At 44.0% G+C, this 21,293-nt stretch overlaps 2 protein-coding genes across 11 annotated transcripts in view; one reads left to right on the top strand and one right to left on the bottom strand.

The window, feature by feature from the left end:
- The window catches only part of LOC119966428 (ADP-ribosylation factor-like protein 5B), a 31,460-nt gene extending 12,288 nt beyond the window's left edge, over positions 1–19,172 (bottom strand). The window contains exons 1-3 of one of the 4 annotated variants that reach the window (XM_038798071.1): positions 19,042–19,172; positions 15,417–15,477; positions 8,504–8,651 (exon numbers count right to left, since the gene is read on the bottom strand). In XM_038798071.1, the coding sequence (XP_038653999.1) occupies positions 8,504–8,647 (144 nt within the window). In that variant the 5' untranslated portion in view covers positions 8,648–8,651; positions 15,417–15,477; positions 19,042–19,172. Of the gene's footprint in view, positions 1–8,503; positions 8,652–15,416; positions 15,478–18,679 lie in introns of all 4 variants that reach the window. The other 3 variants (XM_038798067.1, XM_038798069.1, XM_038798068.1) reach the window with 3 other exon arrangements.
- The window catches only part of nsun6 (NOP2/Sun RNA methyltransferase 6), a 57,741-nt gene continuing 55,526 nt past the window's right edge, over positions 19,079–21,293 (top strand). For 2 of the 7 annotated variants that reach the window (XM_038798058.1, XM_038798065.1), the window contains exon 1: positions 19,607–19,689. The gene's annotated coding sequence lies outside the window, so the exon portion shown is untranslated. Of the gene's footprint in view, positions 19,218–19,554; positions 19,703–20,018; positions 20,271–21,293 lie in introns of those variants that run through there. The other 5 variants (XM_038798060.1, XM_038798062.1, XM_038798061.1 and 2 more) reach the window with 5 other exon arrangements.

Raw genomic sequence — 21,293 nt, 5'->3', positions numbered from 1 at the left:
CATTGCAACGGCGGCATCTCCACATCATTAATAAAAATACATTAATTGCACATCTTTCAAATGGAACATATTCACAATCCTATCAGAAATCATACCAGCTCCATTAAGTACAATAGCTAATTTATTCACCAAAAATACTATGAAACAAAATTCAGATGAATTGTACATTGTACAATAGCATCTAAAATTTAAATGTTCACAAAATGTATTTCAGCTATTATAGTAACAATTTGGCAAACTATTTGGATTAGTAGATGAGAATGGGAAATTCCTACTCAAGTTACAAAAATAGAGGGCAGCATGGTGGCGCAGTGGATAGCACTGGGACTACGGCGCTGAGGGCCCGGGTTCGAATCCCAACCCTGGGTCACTGTGGCGTTTGCACATTCTCCCAGTGTTTGTGTGGGTTTCACCCCCACAACCCAAAGATGTGCAGGCAAGGTAGATTGGCCATGCTAAATTGCCCCTTAATTGGGAAAAAAAAATTATTGGATACTCTAAATTTAAAAAAAAGTTACAAAAATAGTCCATTCAATACTGTCGACACAGCAGCTTATTTTGGTTTGAAAATACCAAAATACGAAACCGTGATCCATGCTTACTATCAAAGTTAGTGTAGAGTAGCGCATTAATATGGATACTAAATAAAGATACTGAGGGGAAGAATTTCAACAGGTCTAGCAATTATCTGCTACAATGGTTGATTCATGGAAACCCTGAGAAATGATTGTTGTTTGTCTGGAGTTGCAGCCGATCTTTTGTTGATGTTGTGATTGATGAGGCGTACATGGGCTTTCAAATAGGATTTGATAAAGTGCCACATAATAGGTTTGTCAGTTCAAGCCCATGGAATTAAAGTGACAATGATACCATGCAGACTGAAAAGTGATTAGCAGCGAACGATTGTTTTTCAGACTGGAGGAAGGCATACAGTGGAGTTCCCCAGTAGTCAGTACCAGAACCCTGCTTTTGTTGATACTGAATATACTAATTATGAGATGTGGCTTTCAAAATTAAAAATGTTGGGCTTTTGGGAAAGGGCAGGGAGTGGGTCGATTAGAGTCACACTTAGAAAGCCAGCTCAGGTAGAATAGGCTGAATGATCTGCACTGCATTCTATGATTCTTTAAGTTACAGCAAATTAGAAGAATCCCCATGAAAATTGAATTGTCCTTCATTTTTATTTTTAAAAATGCAGATAACAGTACAAATGCACTTGTAAGAGTTGATTTGACAACATCAAATCTGCCATCTTTTTTATGTTGTGATTCAAATTTATCCCTTTATGATCAGTGTACAAAATACTAAGGGAAAAGGGCAGCACGGTGGCCTAGTGGTTAGCACAACCGCCTCACGGCGCTGAGGTCCCAGGTTCGATCCTGGCTCTGGGTCACTGTCTGTGTGGAGTTTGTACATTCTCCCCGTGTCTGCGTGGGTTTTGCCCCCACAACCCAAAAATGTGCAGAGTAGGTGGATTGGCCACGCTAAATTGCCCCTTAATTGGAAAAAATAATTGGGTAATCTAAATTTATATTTAAAAAAAATACTAAGGGAAGAATTGTAGGAACACAAACCACATTCTCAGCTCCCACCTTCATCAGGCAATTGAATCAAACTGTCTGTCTGCTTGGTGCCATACTTGACCTCGAGATGAACTAACCACATATTCATGCCATCTCTCAGAACACCTATTTCTACCTCCATAAAAATGACCGATTCTGTCCCTACCTCAGCTCACCCACTGCTGCAACTTTCATCCATGTCTTTCTTGCCTCTAGACATGACTACTCAAATCATTCCTAGCCAACCTCCTACATTCAATCCTCTATAAATTTGAGACCATCCAAAACTTTGTTCCAGTGTCCTAACACATATCAATTCCCCTCTGTCCATTACCCTTGTGTTTACATTGGCCCCTAGTCAAGCAACACATCAATTTTAAAATGTTTATGTTTGTTTTCAAATACCTCTATCGCCTCACCTACCCCTATCTTAAGTAAGTGGTCCTATAAATAGTGGAGGCATTGGTGGTAATTTTCTAGACTCCGGAACAGTCACTAAGGTTGGAGGGTAGTCAATGTAACCCCACCTTTCAAAAAGGGAGGTAAAGAGAAAACAGGGAGTCCATTAGCAAAGATTTTATATTAGAGCACTTGGAAAACAGTGGCAGGAGCAGACAGAGTCAGCATGGATTTACAAAAGAGAAATCATGCTCGACAAATCTACTGGAATTCTTAGAGTACTTAACTCGCAGAGTTAATCAGAGGTGTCCAGTGAATATGGTTTATTTGGACTTTCAGAAGGCTTTTGACAAGTCCCACATGAGAGATTAGCACGTAAAATTAATGTGCATGGAATTGGGGGTAGTTTATTGAGGTGGTAGTGGTGAATTTGTGGAACTCTTTGCTGCAGAAGGCTGTGAAGGCCAAATCACTGAGTGTCTTTAAGACAGAGATAGATAGGTTCTTGATTAATAAGGGGACCAGGGGTTATAATAATAATCTTTCATTGTCACAAATATAAAGTTACTGTGAAAAGCCCCTAGTCGCCACATTTCAGCCCCTGTTCGGGTAAGCCAGTACGGGAATTGAACCAGTGCTGCTGGCCTTGTTCTGCATTACAAACCTATGGAGAGAAGGCAGGAGAATGGGGATGGGAAAAATATCAGCCAGCATTGAATGGCGGAGCAGACTCGATGGGCCGATTGGCCTAATTCTGCTCCTATGTTTTATTGTTTTATGGCTAGAAAACTGGTTGGCAGACAGGAAACAGATGGAATAAATTTTTCCGAATGGCAGGCAGTGACTAGTGGAGTATCGCAAGGATCAGTGCTGGGACCCCAGCTATTCACAATATATATTAATGATTTTCAGGGAACTAAAAATAATAATGTCCAAATTTGCAGAGGACACAAAACTGGGTGAGAGCCTGAGCTGTGAGGAGAGCCTGAGCTGTGAGGAAGATGCAGAGATTCTTCAGTGTGATTTGGTCAACCTGAGTGGGCAAATGCATGGCTTTTGGCGGTATAATGTGGATAAATTGGAGGTTATCCACTTTGATAGCAAAAACAGGACCGCAGATTACCTGAATGATTGTAAATTGTGGAGGGAATGTGTACCAAGACCTGGGAATCCTTGTGCACCAGTCGCTGAAAGTTATGCATACAAATGGAAAGGGGAGGCATGGAAGTGACGAATAATGGTAGAAAAACCAATGGCGGGAGGGCTGGAAAGGGCAGGCGGTGTGTTTTTATAATTCACGTTGGTTGGAGTTTGTGTTTGGGGGGAAATTATGATTATTTTGTTGTGTGTTCTGTTGGATGTTATTGTTGAATAGTGTTAAAATTATAAATGCCTCAATAAAATATTTTATAAAAAAAGAGGCGGAAAATGGTATGTTGGTCTTCATAGCAGGAGCAGGGATAAGACCATAAGACGGAGAAGCAGAATTAGGCCACTCGACCCATCGATTCTGCTCCGCCATTCAATTATGGCTGATATTTTTGTTATCCCCATTCTCCTGCCTTCTCTGGATAATCCCTGATCCCCTTATTAATCAAGAACCTATCTATCTCTCTTAAAGACATTCAGTGATTTGGCCTCCACAGCAATCTGCAGCAAAGAGTTCCACAGATTCACCACCCTCTGGCTGAAGAAATTCCTCCTAATCTCTGTTTTAAAGGATCGTCCCTTTAGTCTGAGATTGTGTCCTCTGGTTGCTGTTTTTCCGAGAAGTGGAAACATCTTCTCCACGTCCACTCTATCCAGGTCTCGCAGTATCCTGTAAGTTTCAATAAGATCCTCACTCATCCTTCTAAACTCCAAAGAGTACAGACCCAGCGTCCTCAACTGTTCCTCATACAAGCTGTTCATTCCAGGGATCATTCTTGTAAACCTCCTCTGGACCCTTCCCAAGGCCAGCATATCTTTCCTTAGATATGGGGCCCCAAAACTGCTCACAATACTCCAAATGGGGTCTGACCAGAGCCTTATACAGCCTCAGAAGTACATTCCGGGACACATATTCTAGCCCTCTTGACATAAATGCTAACATTGCATTTGCCTTCTAACTGCCAACTGAACCTGCACGTTAACCTGGAGAGAATGGCGAACAAGGACTCTCAAGTCCCTTTGTGCTTCTGATTTCCAAAACATAACCCCATTTAGAAAATAGTCTATGCCTGAATTCCACCTTCCAAAGTGCATAACCTCACACTTTTCCACATTGTATTCCATCTGTCACTTCTTTGCCCACTCGCCTCGCCAAGTCCTTCTGTAGCCCCCACTTCCTCAATACTACCCGCCCCTCTACAGATCTTTGTATCATCTGCAAACTTAGCAACAGTGCCTTCAGTTCCTTCCTCCAGATCATTAATGTATATTGTGAAAAGTTGTGGTTCCAGCACTGACCCGAGGCATACCACTAGTCACCGGCTGCCATTCTGAAAAAGACCCCTTTATCCTCACTCTCCGCCTTCTGCCAGTCAGCCAATCCTCTATCCATGCCAGGATCTTTCCCTTAACATCAGGCTCTTAACTTATTTAACAATCTCCTTTGTGGCACCTTGTCAAAGGCCTTCTGGAAATCTAAATAAATCACATCCACTGCTTCTCCTTTGTCTAACTTCTTTGTTACCACTCAAAGAACTCCAACAGATTTGTTAGACATGACCTCCCTTTGACAAAGCCGTGCTGTCTCAGTCCTATTTTATCATCCACTTCCAAGTACTCCACGATCTCATCTTTGATGACGCACTCTAAAATCTTACCAATGATCAAAGTCAGGCTAACCGGCCTATAATTTCCAGTCTTCTCTCTCCCTCCCTTCTTAAACAGCGGCGTTACAATAGCCACTTTCCAGTCCTCTGGGACCCTCCCTGCCTCCAGTGGTTCCGGAGAGATCATCATCAATATCTCTACAATTTCCTCAGCTATCTCTTTTAGAATCCTAGGATGTAGTCCGTCCGGTCCAGGTGACTTGTCCACCTTCAGACCTGTTTCCCCAAAACCTTTTCCTTCATGATGGCCACTGCACTCACTTCTGCCCAGATTCTCTGGAGCTCTGGCATCCCACTGCTGTCTTCCACCGTGAAGATTGATGCAAAGTAACTATTCAGTTTGTCTGCCATTTGTTTGTTTTCTATTATTACTTCTCCAGCCAAGTTTTCCAGTGGTCCAATGTCTATTTTTGCCCCTCTCTTACCGTTTAATATTGAAAAAAATGCTTCCTACCTTCCTTTATATTACTAGCTGGCTTGCACACATATTTCATCTTCTCTCCCCTTATTGCTTTTTTAGTTGTCCTCTCTTCGCTTTGAAAGGCTTCCCAATCCTCTGGCTGCTCACTAATCCTCGCCACTTTTTATGCTTTTTCTTTGCTTTTATGCTGTCCTTGACTTCCCTTGTCAACCATGGATGCCTTGTCCTCCCCCAAGCATGTTTCCTCCTCCTTGCGATGAATTTCTGCTGTGCCTCCAGAATAACCCACAAAGACTCCTGCCATTGCTGTTCCACTGTCCTCCCTGGTAGGCTCCTTTTCCAATCAACTCTGGCCAGCTCCTCCCTCATGCCTTTGTAGTTACCCGTACTTAATTGTAATACCGTTACATCCGATTCCGGGTTCTGATTCCAGGTTCTCCCTCTCAAACTGCAGGGTAAATTCTATCATATTGTGGTCACTGCTCCCCAAGGGTTCCATCACTTTAAGATCCCTAATCGTGTCTGCCTCGTTACACATCACCAAATCCAGGATTCTCTCTTCTCTAGTGGGATCTACCACAAGCTGCTCCAAAAAAAGTCTCAAACATTCCACAAATTCCTTTTGTTGCTACAATTACACAGGGTCTCGGTGAGGCCATACCCAAAATATTGTGCGCAGTTTTGCTTTCCTTATCGGAGGAAGAACATTCTTGCTATAGAGGGAGTGCAGAGAAGGTTTACCAGACTGATTCCTGGGATGGCAGAATTGACGCAAGAGGAGAGATTGATTCGGTTAGGTTTATATATGCTAGACTTCAGAAGAATGAGTGGGATTTCACAGAAACGTATACAATTCTAACAGGATGAGACCGGGTAAATGCAGTAAAGATATTGTCAATGGTGAGGGTGTCCAGAACCAGGGCACATTGATTAAAGATACAGGATAAACCTTTGAGGACTGAAATTAGATGTTTCTTCACCCAGAGAGCGGTTAATTTGCCACCACAGGAAGCAGTTGAGGTCAAAACATTGTTTGTTTTCAAGAAGTTAGATATAGCTTTGGGGGCTAAAGGGATCAAAGGATATGGAGGGAAAGTGGGAACGTTACTGAGTTGGATGAGGAAACATGATCAAATTGAATGGTGGAGCAGGCTCGAAGGGCCAAATGGCCTACTCCTGCTCCTAATTTCCATGTTTATATGTATCTGAGATCTCCTCCAGTCCCACAATCCTCCGAGATCATAGAACATAGAGTGCAGAAGGAGAGCATTTGGCCCATTGAGTCTGCACCGACCCACTTAAGCCCTCACTTCCACCCTAGCCCCGTAACCCAATAATCCCTCCTAACCTTTTTTTTGGTCACTAAGGGCAATTTATCATGGCTACATATTCAATCCACCTAACCTGCACGTCTTTGGACTGTGGGAGGAAACCGGAGCACCCGAAGGAAACCCACGCAGGCACAGGGAGAATGTGCAGAGTCCACACAGACAGTGACCCAGCAGGGAATCGAACCTGGGACCCTGCGCTATGACGCCACAGTGCTACCCACTTGTGCTACCCACGATATATGCACTCATAATTGTAGCTTCTTTAGCTGCCCCGATTTGAACTACTTCCCCTTCAATGGATATGCCTTTAACTGCCTAGGCCCCCAAGCTCTGGAATTCCCTCCCGAAATCTCTATGCCTCACAAGCAAACATTTTTGTCTTGCACTCATCAGGACTGATGCAATAATGCCAAGTTTCAAAAGATGCAACAATTTGTGAGAAACGGCTGCTGATTGATTGGGAAGTCAACCCATTGGTGGAGGGGTTATCATGGAGACTATAGCAGGAAACTATTGTCCCTCAAGTTTTTGTTTAACTCAAAAATGGTGTAATGTCTGGGCACGCTCCTTTTGCCTATAGAGGTCAGGTTCGTGCTTATATGTGCAGCTCCTGACAAGCATAAGTTAGTCACATTGCAAGCCAAACTAAATCTTAAATTGAATGTAATTCTTAATTGGTCAATATATGCCTTGGCATTCTTTTGGCGCTACATGCTATAAGATTGACCTGACTGGCAATTTCTTAAAATAGAACTCGAGCCATTTGTTCATTGTGCAAGCTTGGCACAGAAATAGGGGGCATCAAAGCTATTCTGTGGGTATAGGCGCATCAAAGTTATTCTGTGCGCTAACGGCCACCCAATCTAATCATTGCACATTGTGTACTGCACATCCTCACAAATAGGTCAGAGGCCATCACTTTCAGACTGAAAAGTGCCCAATCTATCTCAAGTTGCCCTGCAAAGATATCTCAAAAGATTTCAGTACCAGGTAAATCTAGGCATTACATGTTACTATGCAGTGGCAACAAGTGATATTTTTCACTAAAAGGGTGTTGCTGTCAAACGAAAAAGGCATTCTGCCTACCACACAAATGAATAAGGTGGTATATGAATTTCAGTGCCAGCGTTATGCAGACCATGTCAGGTGCCGGAGTGTGGTGACTAGGGGATTTTCACAGTAACTTAATTGCAGTGTTAATCTAAGTCTACTTGTGACAATAATAAAGATTATTAAAATACCGACGGATGTTATCAAACGGCATGTCTCTTTGGCTGCTTGTAATAGGCAGAACACTGATGGTATTTAACCACCCAGTGCTTGTAAAACCCAGAACAATATGTCTAAAGTTCGATGCAATTCTATGACTGGACAGAAATTCCAAGTGTGCTAAGAATTACACTACTAATCAATTTAAGATCAACAGTTGGGTTTGCAATGCAGCTCACTTACACTTGCTAGAAGCTATACATACACAGGGACCTGTTCTTCTTTGCCTGCAGAGAACATGTCCAGCCATTGTACCTTTGTGAACTAAACAAAAGCATGAGGGACAGTAGTTTCCTGGTGCATTCTCCATGGCAATGAGCCATTTGCCAACCAATCAGCACCCTTTCCTCATACAGTACAGATTGCTGCTCCCTTTGAAATTTTGCATTTGTTTTGATGAATGCAAAAAAAAAAAGCTTTGACAGCATTTTTTTTTTCATGCAATACTCAAGCTCTCTACTTCTCTCTTTTGGTTTTGATTACAAAGGGAGATGGTGAGTGGATACAATCAATAAACGTACCAATGGAGAAGCTAGAACTGCACTGAAGGAAATGGTACAGTGATGTAAAACTTCCTAACCCTGGGAATCCCTATACAACAAAGTTTTATTAAGGTTAATAAAATCTTACAGCCTAGTAATGTTTAAAATCAATCAGAATTGGTTTGTACAAATCAACTAGCTCTACCAGGGTAGTTTCACATACCTCAGTGTTGGTGTAATAAGTATTCCATGATGAACGCAGCGAGTCCTGTCCACCAATGTCCCACATTAAGAAATGTGCACTTTTAACCACTATCTCCTCCACATTGCTTCCAATTGTAGGTGATGTGTGAACAACTTCATTCATCAAGCTGAAAAATAGCAGTTATAATGTACTTAAAATATAAGATAATTACATTGTGTTGAACTGGGTATTTTAAAAACTGCATAATTTCAAACAAATTAAAAATTGAATAATTTTTAATAATAAGCTACTACACAACAGCACAGAAATTTTTTCGCCCGAGAAATTCTCACACTTTGTGAAGTTCAAGGGAAGGAGCAAAACAGGAGGTAGGATTCTACCCAAATGAAATGAGGATCAATTCATGCCAGCTAAATAGCAACATCATCAGTATATTCATCAATATAACAAAGCCACAACATTTCTTAGGTGGAACCTATAAATTCTGGTCTGAGACAATGGGCATTTTTAGTGGGGATTAAACCAATATAGCAACTTGACCAAATCAAGAGAATAGAATCATTACCACAAGCCTGCCTCTTCTCTGCTATCACATGTTGTTGAAATCAGATTTAGAAAGAAGATTTTAGATAAAGGTACCCTGGCTTAGAGCCCGAATAAGAGGTAATTTGTAGGAACAGATTGTGTATAAACAATGCATGTGATTTTATAACCCAAGAATTACTAATACAGACATACAATTAAAAAGTTACATAAAATGGCTGTTAGCCGAGTTAGCCACATTCCTGAACAACCATTAGCTGGGTTAAGCTGCAAGCTGAACTGAGGCAAGTGCAGGTAGCGGAGGACTGTGTAGCACAAGCTAACTAGAAATTTTCAGTTTTGATCTGCATTGTGGTTTTCCACGTTGATAAAAAAAGGGAAAAATTAGAACACAAGAGAAAACTAGCCAAGAATATAAAAACTGTTCAAGAGTATTTAGTATGTGTATAGAATCCATAAAATCCCTACTGTGCAGGAGGCCACCATTCAGCCGATCAAGTCTGTATCAACCCTCCGAAAGAGCACTCTACCTAGGCCCACCTCCCGCCCTATCCCCATAACGGCGCGCATTGATGATGGCCAATCCATCTAACCTGCACATCTTTGGATTAAGAGTAGATAAAGCAAATATTGGTCTTCACTTAGTAGAGACAGGACAAATTACTGATGGAATGAGGCAGGTTTTGAAAAAATGCTTGGCTGTCTTAACAGTAGAAGACATAAGTTGCATGCCAGAAACAGAGGATACCCAAAGAGTTAAAGAGTGTGGAAAGTAAGTAATTGATATCAGCAGAGAAAAAATATTGGAGAAACGCAAGAAACTAAAATCCATCAAATTCCTGGGACCTAATGGTTGTAAAAGAGATAGCTGCAGAGATAGTTGGAGTGCTGGCTATGATTTTCAAAAATTCCCTAGATTCGAGAACACTCCCAGTGGACTGGAAGTGAGGAAATATAACTCTGCTTCAAGAGAGGAGGAAAAGAGAAAGCTGGCATCCTTAGGCTGGTTAGCCTGACATCAGTCGGCAGGAAAATGCTGGAATGTATGGTACACCTGGATTTCCAAAGAGCATTCAATAAGGTGTCACACAAAAAGTTAATAGGTCAGATACGGGCTCTTGGAGCTGGAAATAAATATAAGCATGAGTAAAGGATTGGTGAGTGACCACAAAGCAGAGTGTAGACATAAACAGGGCATTTTCAAGTTGGCAATCTGCAACTAGCAGAGTGTCACAAGGATCAGTGCTGAAGCTTCAATCATTTACAATCTTATTAATATTAATTACTTAGATGAAGAGATAGAGTAATAATCTCATTTTGCTGATGATATGGAAATGTACGTTCTGAAGAGGACAGATACGCTGCAAAGAGACAGATTATGCAAGTGGTAACAATGTGACAGATGGAGTGTAATGTAGGGAATTATGAGCTTATTCACTGGTTGCAAGAGTAGAAAAGCAGAATATTTTTTGAAAGATGTGCAACTTGTAAACAGATGTTCACACAGAATTGGGTATGCTCATATTTGGAATGCAGAAGATTAGCATACATGTATAGCAAGCAATTAGGAAGGCAAATGGTACGTTGTCCTTCATTAAAGTCTTGCTACAGTTGTATAGGGCATTGGTGAGACCACATCTGGAATACTAAGTGCAGTTTCATCTTCATATTTAAGGAAGGATAAACTCGCATTGGAGGCAGTACAGCAGAGGTTCACTCGACCTGTCCCTGGGATGAGAGGCTGTCTGAAGTTGAGGGACAAGTAATTTGGACCTCTAATCTCTGGTGTTTAGAAGAACGAGGCAATCTCATTGAAGATCTCACACAAGACCAGACTGATTTCTGGGAATGCAAGATTGTCATAGGAGATATATAGGGTTGACTAGGCCTGCAGTCGCTGAATTTAGAAGAAATGATAGGGATCTAATTGAAATCTATAAAATTCTGACAGGACTGGGCATACTGGATGCAGGGATGCTATTTCCTCTGGCTGGGGGTTCTTGGACAAGGGATCACATCTCAGAATATGGGTTGGGCTGCTTAGGACTGAGATGAGGAGAAACTTCATCACTCAGAGGGTGGTGAACTTGTGGAACTCTCTACCACAGAAGGCCGAGGCCAAGTCACTGAATATATTTAAGAAGGAAACAGATAGATTTCCAGACTCTAAAAGGTGTTAAAGAGTATGGGGAGAGTGTGGGAGTATGCTGTTGAAATATCAGATCAACCAAAATCATGTTGAATGGTGAAGCACATTCCAAAGGCTGAATGGCCTATTCCTGCTCCTATTTTCCATATTTCTACAAGATTCTAAATGAGCTTTTACTTTCTTTATTATTTCATGGGATGTAGGTTTTGCTGCCCATCCCTAATTGCCCTCGAACTGGGGTTTGCTGGGACATTTAAAAGTTAACCACATTGCTGTGGGTCCAGAGTCACATGTAGGCCAGATCAGGTAAGGAGTGCACATTTCCTTCCCTAAATCATATCAGTGAACCAGATGAAGTGCACAATTATGAAGACTCACTTGCTTTACAGTCCAGATTTAAAATAAAACTTGAATTCAAATTTCAATTGACACAGGCCAATGAGGAGAGAGAGGGGCAGTGGGAAAGTTGTGGGCAACTGCCATGGTGGAATTTGAACCGGTGACCCCAGAGCCTCTGAATTACTAGTCCAGTGACATTACCACTACACCACCATCTACTCAGTGGAGACTTAGGCGAGACACTTGATTGTTTTTGCTGTTGTGTAATCTAAAACAGTATTTTCCAAACTTTTTTTCCTGGGACCCACTTAACCAGTCAACTTTTGTGACCCACGCCGGCCAGCCTTTGCGGCCCACCATTTTCGCTTACCCTTAATGCGACGGGTGAGCCTGCTTGGTCCTCATGATCTCACTTGCTTTGTCATTCAATTTTACAATTCTACTAAGGACTTCAGCTGATGATTTAAGTTCTCGCTGCATCCTTTGAAAAAAATAAAGAAGTTTGTCCTCAAACTCGCCGTGCTTAGACTTCAAATGCCGTTGGAGCTTTGAGGGTTTTATATTTTCATTTGCCAGTACACCCTTGCATATAACACACATGGGCTTTGCATCCTGATTTGCATTGGCACAATTAACAAAGCCAGACCTCAATAAGTCATCTTTACAAGGCTTTGTTCCAGATTTCAGCTTCTTTATGGGTTGCTCACCAGAGGTCCTTGGAGCTCATACCAGCACTGCTTCGCCCTACCGTGGTCTCTCCTCAGCAGCTCACAACAGCACTGCTTTGTCCTGCCGCGGACGCTCCTGTGCAGCTCACACCAGCACTGCTTTGTCCTGCCGCGGACGCTCCTGTGCAGCTCACACCAGCACTGCTTTGTCCTGTCGCGGAATCCCCCGTGTAGCTCACACCAGCACTGCTTTGTCCTGCCGTGGAATCTCCCGTGTAGCTCACAACAGCACTGCTTTGTCCTGCCGTGGAATCTCCCGTGTAGCTCACACCAGCACTGCTTTGTCCTGCCGCGGAATCTCCCGTGTAGCTCACACCAGCACTGCTTTGTCCTGCCGTGGAATCTCCCGTGTAGCTCACACCAGCACTGCTTTGTCCTGCCGTGGAATCTCCCGTGTAGCTCACACCAGCACTGCTTTGTCCTGCCGCGGACTCTCCAGTGCAGCTCACACCAGCACTGCTTTGTCCTGCCGCGGACTCTCCAGTGCAGCTCACACCAGCACTGCTTTGTCCTGCCGCGGACTCTCCAGTGCACCAGTAGATTTAATTGAGAGATCCTGGCCCGATTGTGCCTCTGGCGCTCTTTTCCTTATTACGATACAATCCATTTTCAATTCTTCACAGTCCTATTGCCTTGTTTTCTGTCAGTTACAAACTGGAGGAATCTCTCCTCCATGATTTTGCACCCAGAGCACAGTGTGCCAGGTAAGTGATCTGCTCGCTGCCGCTGATTCCATCGTTTTAAAAAGAAATTTGGTCCCGTGACAATGCACCAACCGATCCGTGACCCTCCCAACACCCGCCCACGACTCACCCGCCAGTCACAACCCTAACTTTGAAAACCCTGATCTAAAACATTGCGATACAATTTCAGGATAAGGGTTAGATCATTTAGAGCTGAGAGGAGGAGAAATACAAATAGTTGATTAGGTCAGAACATCAAATGACATTCATGGAGAAACCTGTCTATCTCTCTACAGACTTCTGGTGTTGTCCATGGTGTGAGTGGTCGCACACGTGCAGTTTCTGCTTGAAGGCGTAGAAAGAAGCCCTTTTTACCTGAAATTGAGTGCAATTTAACTAACGGTTGGAGAAGTTCCCCCAGGGAGTGGTACCAAACCCGGCAGAAGGTGGAAGACCTGGCCAAGGAGTTGGAAGAGACCTGTGGTGCAGCAGCCAGTGGAAGGATGGCAGAGGGAGAAGGGCTAGTGCAAGTAGCAAAGCCCCAGATAGAACAGTTGATGGCCTTCAAGGATGAGTTTCACCAGTAGAGGAAGGTGATGCAGGAGGATCGCTCAAAGGCAATTGAAGGGGCTGTGGCACCCCTGGAGAGTGTGGAGAAATACTTGGAGGCACAGGGGTCGCAGATCCGAGAGATTGAGAGGGTAACGTCGGACCACAGCGATCGGGCGGTGGCATTGGAGACTAGGTGGGGCTCTTAGGATACTTTGCAAGATGAAGGAGCAGGAAAATAGATCGAGAAGACAGAATGGGCCTGCCTGAAGAAGTGGAAGGTGCAAGTGCCACGAGGGGTACGTTCCGAGGATGATGGGGGTGCCGGAGAAGACCCGAGGTGGACAGAGAACACAGGTCTCTGAGGCAGAAGCCTAGAGCGGGGGAGCTGTCCAGGGCAGTTATCCTGAAGCTCCACAAGTTCGTGGAGGGAGAAGAAGATTCTGCAGTAGTCCAGGGAGAAGTGCAAATGTGAATGAGAAGTGGAACAAGGTCCGAATATAGTCGGACATTGGAGCTGAGCTGGCAAAATGATGAAGGCGTAGCTATATCAGCAGCAGATCAGGTTCGGTACACTCTACCCGGTGAAGCTTTGGGTGCTGTATGAAGGCCAAGAGTACCACTTTGAGACCCCAGGAGCAGCTAATGACTTTATCAAGGAACAAAAACTGGGGGAAGAACTGAACTGAACAATTTTGAGAGACTGAGGTGCTGGCACTTTGAACTAATTGGGAATACAGGTAGAGTGGAGGTTGGAGGGGCGGGGTTCTTTTCCTCAGAAGTGAAGTTTTTTTCTTCTTTTTACTGTTGGGTTGACAAAGTAGCAGGGGTGAAAGGTTTGTGAGGGGATAGCTGTCCCCATCCCCCCACTGTGTTTTTTCTTTTTGTTTGTTCTTGGGGAAGGTGATCGGTGGTTCGAGATGAGTCTTTGTTTGGGTGAGAGAGTGAGAGGTCAGCGGGTACCCTTCCTCACAGAACAGAAAGGTGAGGGGAGGGAAGGGGAGGTCAGTAGGAGGAGCCTTTGGGCAGGAGTTGCCACGCTGGCAGGTAATATTGGTGAACGGAAACAAAGTGGGGGAGAAGGCCAAGAGAAGTGGACATGGGGGTAGGGAGGAGATGAGACGAGGCAAGGTTGGAGAAGAAACATCAGGGATGGAGATGGAGGCCATTCGGCCCATCCAGTCAGCACCGGCCCTTGGAAAGAGCACCCTACTTAAACCCACACCTCCAACCTATCCCCGTAACCCCACCTCACGTTTTTGGACACCAAGGGCAATTTAGCATGGCCAATCCACCAAACCTGCACATCTTTGGACTGTGGGAGGAAACCGGAGCACCCGGAGGAAACCCATGCAGACACGGGGAGGATTTGCAGACTCCGCACAGACAGTGACTCAAGCCGGAATCGAACCTGGGACCCTGGCGCTGTGAAGCAATTGTGCTATCCACAATGCTACTGTGCTACCCAAATAGTTTGCCCTATATCTCAATACACGTGACAATAAACAAATCCAATCCAAAAGTACATTTGAGGTCAGGAGCATGTTGGACGTTATTTTTTTAATTCTGAAACCTCTATTTGAATCCCAACTTAATCGATAGGATTCTCTTGAAAGGAGTTTGGGTAGTTTCTATCATGAGCCCAGAGCACAAACTTACCATCAATTTGGTGCAAAATTGATAATCTTAAGAGCTCGCAGAACAGAGGTGTGAAAAATTAGTGCAGTATGAAGTTCTCCACTGATTAAATGGAACTTCAATCTGCATTTAACCAGGATTCCCCTGTTCTGGGAGAGTTTATGTTACGGCTGGGTGACTGAAATGGAAAGTATTTCACCGGAGCATCACATCGCATGCAAAATGAGTTAATATCAGAACTTGTGCCACGAATCACAACTAGGTAGCATTTGTTAATACGTCCAAAGACAACCACTACTTACAACTGATAAAGGATTGTGGTCTTTCCAGCATTGTCCAAGCCGACTACTATAACTTTATGTTCTGTAAAATATAGATTTTTGAAGAGTGCTAAACGCATCAATAAAACATTGTAATAAAAGCATACTGATAAGCAACTGTACACATTATGGATAAAAATGTGTAATTGATAAATATGAAGCATAGAGGATTAAAATGTAAAGAACGAAGGTTCAACTAATTATAAAGTCCAGCTCAATAATTGATGGCGTACTCCACCCTAGTGAGTGTTCATCAGAATTATACTTCAACATAGGGTATAGACTACTGCTTTGTGATGAATTGGAAGTTTGTGCTATTGACAGGACAGCATCTCCAAGTTAATGCAAAAATAGGCTTCCTGATCCTCACATTGTAATACAATGGCTTCAAGTCCAGTCACTGCAAATTATAGATCTGTTTATTATCCTCAAATCACTCGGGTAGATAGATAAGGAAACCATGCAGCCTAATCTAACTTATCCATAAGTTTAAGTTAACACCCAGTTCTCCATTCGCATCACTGATGTTTCCAAGTTTTTGTTTTGTCTCCACTATCCTACCTAGAGACCCATTCCAATGGTTACTGATTCGGTGTTTGCTGAATTTACTGGTACCATTAATCCAATACATTGTGACAGCCCTTTTTAACACTGTAAACTTCTGGCTCTTTTCCATAGCTCCTCAAAACCTTCAATGCTCCCCATATGTATCAACTGAGCAACATAATTAAACTATGATTTGGTCAGAGCACACTGTGCAGTTTAAGTATGGTTTACTTTGCTTTACTGATTTCAGCTCTAATGTGATTTAATATATTGAGAACTATTCATATCGCAGATCTCAACTTCAGCCACATGCAACAAAAGTAAACCACAAAATTGAGTCAATCTTTAACACCTATATCCATATTAAAGTTCTATTTGGCACACCATTATCCATTTACGGATAATAAATAGCAGCGTTGCTTGCCTTGCAGAGTTCTATTCAACTACAAAAATGTTTTACTCCAAGATGCAGTAGAAATGATCCTCTTATATCCAGCTTTGATGTCTTTATACTCTCAGTTTTGTTTTAATGAGATGGGCAAGTTTCTATGATCATTTTTATCAACTGTAGAAACATGACAAGTTTAGGGCTCCTTAATCAAGTTCCCGATGTGCATTTAGGACCATAGCACAAAATGTTCCAATTCATCACAATGCAGCTCTAATCGGTCAAGCTCACTCAAAAATCATACAGATGTCTGATGAGACTTTTGTTTTTTTCAACCCCACAAAAGTACATCAATCTCTGGTTGGAACACACAGTGGAGTGAGAGTATAGCTTGCATCTAGTCTATGCAATATACAGTATGGTTAGGAGCATTTGATGACAAAACAAATAATTACTCAAAAATAAAACAAGCAAAACGTTTACCAAAAATAATCAGATTGCATAAAGGTATTGTGCTACAATTTATCATAAAACACATCAGATTGATAAACTGAAATTGTTAATTGGCATCCTATGTTTATTTGTGGCAGGTGTTCAGCAGTGTTACGACAGTCACTACAGGGAGAAAGGAAAATAGCTGCTCACCCTAGAGACAGTGCTACACTTTGTTCCACAGTTTTAAAAAGATTAAGATAATCTCAAACTCATTCTTAATCTCAAACCCATTCTTAAACACTACACAGAGGAAATTCCAATGTTAACATTGAAGATCATATAATATGGGCAATGTAATTTCATACAGAAAAAAACATTGTCATAGATTTCTCATCAATTCTGTGGATGGGTCATATGGATTTAAAACGTTAACTCTATTTCTCTCTCCACAGATGCTGCCAGACCAGCTGGGGTTATCCAGCATTTTCTGCTTTTATTTCAGATTTCCAGCATGTGCAGTATATTGCTTTGATTATTGTCATAAAGATTAACTAGTTTTTGGACATTTCAAATTATATATAATAGTTTAAAAGATATGAAAATTGACAGATGAAAGACACAATCTCATTGGAATTAACACTCATTAGCAGTCAAAAAAGCCAATTAAACATTCCAACTATATTGCCAAACCGCAAATGCAATTCTAGAATGCAATATTCTGGCCAGACTGCACTTTAACTACTGTCTCAGGCCACTGACAAATAAGAGAAACAGTCAAACACTGGAGCTAGTGGAAAAGAGCCTTAAAGCTGTTCTTCCTTGGCAGAAGTATGCACCATAGGAGAAAATTGCACATATTTGGTATTTTTATCGTGTATTTTGGGAGGTAACCACAGAGCTATATTTACAACTACTTATAACATATAGAGACAGGAAAAAATATCATATGAAGCATTACTTTTAAGTTAAACTATAGTAGGTAAAGTTAAGAAGTTAAAAAGTAATTTCAGAATTGATATCATAAAAGTTGCTCTTCTAGTGATCAAAACTGGGAATGAGCTTCCAGGCATAGAGCAGTGAAGCTGAAAATGCTGCAAAAAATTAAAATGAGAGGAGTGGGTGAGAAAGAGGGTTAGTGTGGAGAGAAAGAAAGCATAGGGTCAGTTAAGATGGATGAATCGCAAACCAAATAATTTAAGATTTTAAGTATCCTGTAATCTGAATTAATTGGATGATTTATGGACCAGTTAATAGGTACACGAGTAAACTCGTCAGATGCTGCTATCAGACTATTTTCTAATGATAGTTAGTAGTAGGGCCGGATGTCCTCAATTCTTTTCCCTTCATTACACCCACCCACCGTTTGGTCCTCAAGACAAAGAAGGATGCGCAGAATGACAACAGGTGATCAACTATGTAAAGGATGCAGTGAGGCCGAAAAAGTGTAAACTCATCACAGTAACAGGACACGCATTTTGCAGCTTTGGTTTCAGTACTGCAGAAAGAATTAAAATCTAACGGGAAAGTTTGTGGTGGCGTTGGGAATGGGAAATAAATGACAAGGAGTGAGATGTTCAAGGGGAGGAACTGGAAGTTCCGGGCTGGGGTGGATCTGTGGGAAGGTTTGCCTTGGTCCTGAATATGGGGCAGTTGGACGGATAGGGAGTAATTGATACAATCAGGACATTTGAAAAAGATGCAACTCTCGTCAATGTAACTGCGGTGTCCACCGGTTCTTGGGAGTGGGAGCTCCTCCACACAAACCAGCTTAAACGTCAGAGATTTTCAGCAGCGGAGTTTTTAAACTTTACAAAACAAATGGGGAATCTCGGACCACTTCAGGAGGGAGAAGCTCCAGATAACGGTCCACCTTTACCTTGGTCACAAAAGAAGCTCCACAATTTGGTGAAGAGGAGCCCCATGACCATTGGTCTACAGTCCGACCTTTCCTTAGCCTGGCGGCGGGGGCTGGCTGACCCTGCCTTTCGCCAGCTCCGCCTTGTACCGCAACCGGCGGTTACTCTCCTGGTTTTAAATTCTCGCTTTCTGCAAACGCGCCGCGGCTCTGCTGCAAGTTGCAGATCCCCTGCGACCACACCCTGGCTTGGCGGAAGGCAAGCAGCTTGTTAGCGCGTTTCCTCTGCCTTCCGGCGTCGGAAGCGCACCGCGGCCGGCATGGCGACAGCAGGCAACATTCCCGCTCTCTACTGCGCTTCTCAAACAGGAGGCCCCGCTGACCGTTAGTTCAGGTGTCTGCCACCTCGCGCGCGCAGAGGCACCAATCCCCGCCGTTCATTCGTCAGTACTGCTTTGACGTAATGACGCAAGCCCGCCCCTCATTGTTTTGACACCTCCACATAAGGACGCATGACAATTGGCGTCTTCGAGGGGAATCCGGAGCCGCCCATCAGAAGGTGATAAGGGTGCGGAGGGCGGGGCGAGGAGAGTGGGCGGGGCGGGGAGAGTGGGCGGGGCGGGGAGAGGCGGGCGAGTGGGAGGGGCGAGGCGGGCGAGTGGGCGGGGCGGGTGGGCGGGGCGAGGAGAGTGGGCGAGGCGGGCGAGTGGGAGGGGCGAGTGGGAGGGGCGGGGAGAGGCGGGCGAGTGGGAGGGGCGAGGAAAGTGGGCGGGGCGGGCGAGTGGGCGGAGCGCGGAGAGTGGGCGGGGCGGCGAGAGTGGGCGGGGCCTGCGAGGGGTGGGAGCGCGCGCGATATGACTGAACTGGGTGGAGGGAAGGCGGTGGGTGGAGCTGACGCTGCTCTGGCGGACGGCAGGCAGGGAGTGGGATGGGTCAAATATTTACCGCGTAAGTTGAGAGGAGGAGGGCCTTGCGCCACAGGAAATAGTATCAACTCGGATTTCGAGTCGTGCGGCTGCATCGCATCACTGGTAAAAATGCAGGGTCCGTAATCCCGGGGAGGCGGTTCTAATAACAACAGTTAGAGAGAATGAAAGCCATCGGGAGGAGGAAGAACTTCAGTGGGACAGAGATTTTCTATTGTCCACATTGGAGGCTTTTCAAACAATGGATCTGGTTTAGTGAGTTATACTTGGGGTTTGACAGCTACAGGATGCAGGGTGGTCCATGTTGGGAGTATTGAGGGTACCAGATTTGGAGAGGATATTATTCTTTGGAGATTGGGAAATTTGTTTGAATGAGTTGGGGGGGGGGGGGGGGGGGGGAGAAGAGTCTGGGATAGTAAGGGTGACGATCCTGGGATCTATCTATCTGTGAATGGTTGGGGTACTATTCTGTGAGGAAAGGTGGCACAGGTTGGTACATATCCATTGGAAGAAGTCTTACAACACCAGGTTAAAGTCCAACATGTTTGTTTCGAACACTAGCTTTCGGAGCACTGCACCTTCCTCAGGTGAATGAATGAATGGAATGAATGAATGCAGTTGCTGTAGTCTACATGGTCTTCAGTGAGGCTTTTAACAAGGACCCGCATGGGAGACTGGTCAAGAAGGTAAGAGCCCATGGTATCTGTGGCAATTTGGCCAACTGGATCCAAAATTGGCTTAGTGGCAGGAGACAGAGAGTGATGGTCAAAAATTGTTATCGTGACTGGAAACGTGTGCAGTGGCGTACCGTGAGAATCAGTGCTGGGTCCCTTGCTATTTGTAGTGTACATTAATGTAAAAGTAGGAGGTTGATCGGTATGGGATGGTAAATAAGCAAGTTAAAGTCCAACATGTTCATTTCAAACACTAGCTTTTGGAGCACTGCCCCTTCCTCAGGCGAATGAAGAGGTATGTTCCAGAAACATATATATATAGACAAAATCAAAGATGCCAGACAATGCTTGGAATGCGAGCATTTGCAGGTAATTCAGTCTTTACAGATCCCGAGATAGGGGTAACCCCAGGGTAAAGAGGTGTGAATTGTCTCAAGCCAGGACAGTTGGTAGGATTTCGCAAGCCTAGGCCAGATGGTGGGGGATGAATGTAATGCGACATGAATCCCAGGTCCCGGTTGAGGCCGCACTCGTGTGCGGAACTTGCTATACGTTTCTGCTCGGCGATTCTGCGTTGTCGCGCGTCCTGAAGGCCGCCTTGGAGAACGCTTACCTGGAGATCAGAGGCTGAAAGGTCTTGACTGCTGAAGTGTTCCCCGACTGGAAGGGAACATTCCTGCCTTGTGATTGTCGCGCGATGTCCGTTCATTCGTTGTCGCAGCATCTGCATGGTCTCGCCAATGTACCACGCTTCGGGACATCCTTTCCTGCAGCGTATGAGGTAGACAACGTTGGCCGAGTCGCACCAGTATGTACCGCGTACCTGGTGGGTGGTGTTCTCACGTGTAATGGTGGTACCCATGTCGATGATCTGGCACGTCCTGCAGAGATTGCCATGGCAGGGTTGAGTGGTGGCGTGGTCGCTGTTCTGAAGGCTGGGCTGGGAAGTTTGCTGCAAACAATGGTTTGTTTGAGGTTGCGCGGTTGTTTGAAGGCAAGTAGTGGGGATGACCTTGGCAAGATGTTCATCTTCAT

Source organism: Scyliorhinus canicula, chromosome 5 (genome assembly GCF_902713615.1).
Source record: "Scyliorhinus canicula chromosome 5, sScyCan1.1, whole genome shotgun sequence".
In the NCBI taxonomy this organism is placed as follows: Eukaryota; Metazoa; Chordata; class Chondrichthyes; order Carcharhiniformes; family Scyliorhinidae; genus Scyliorhinus; species Scyliorhinus canicula.
The sequence above is the reverse complement of the archived record's forward strand: the minus strand, read 5'-3'. Positions and strand labels throughout refer to the sequence as shown.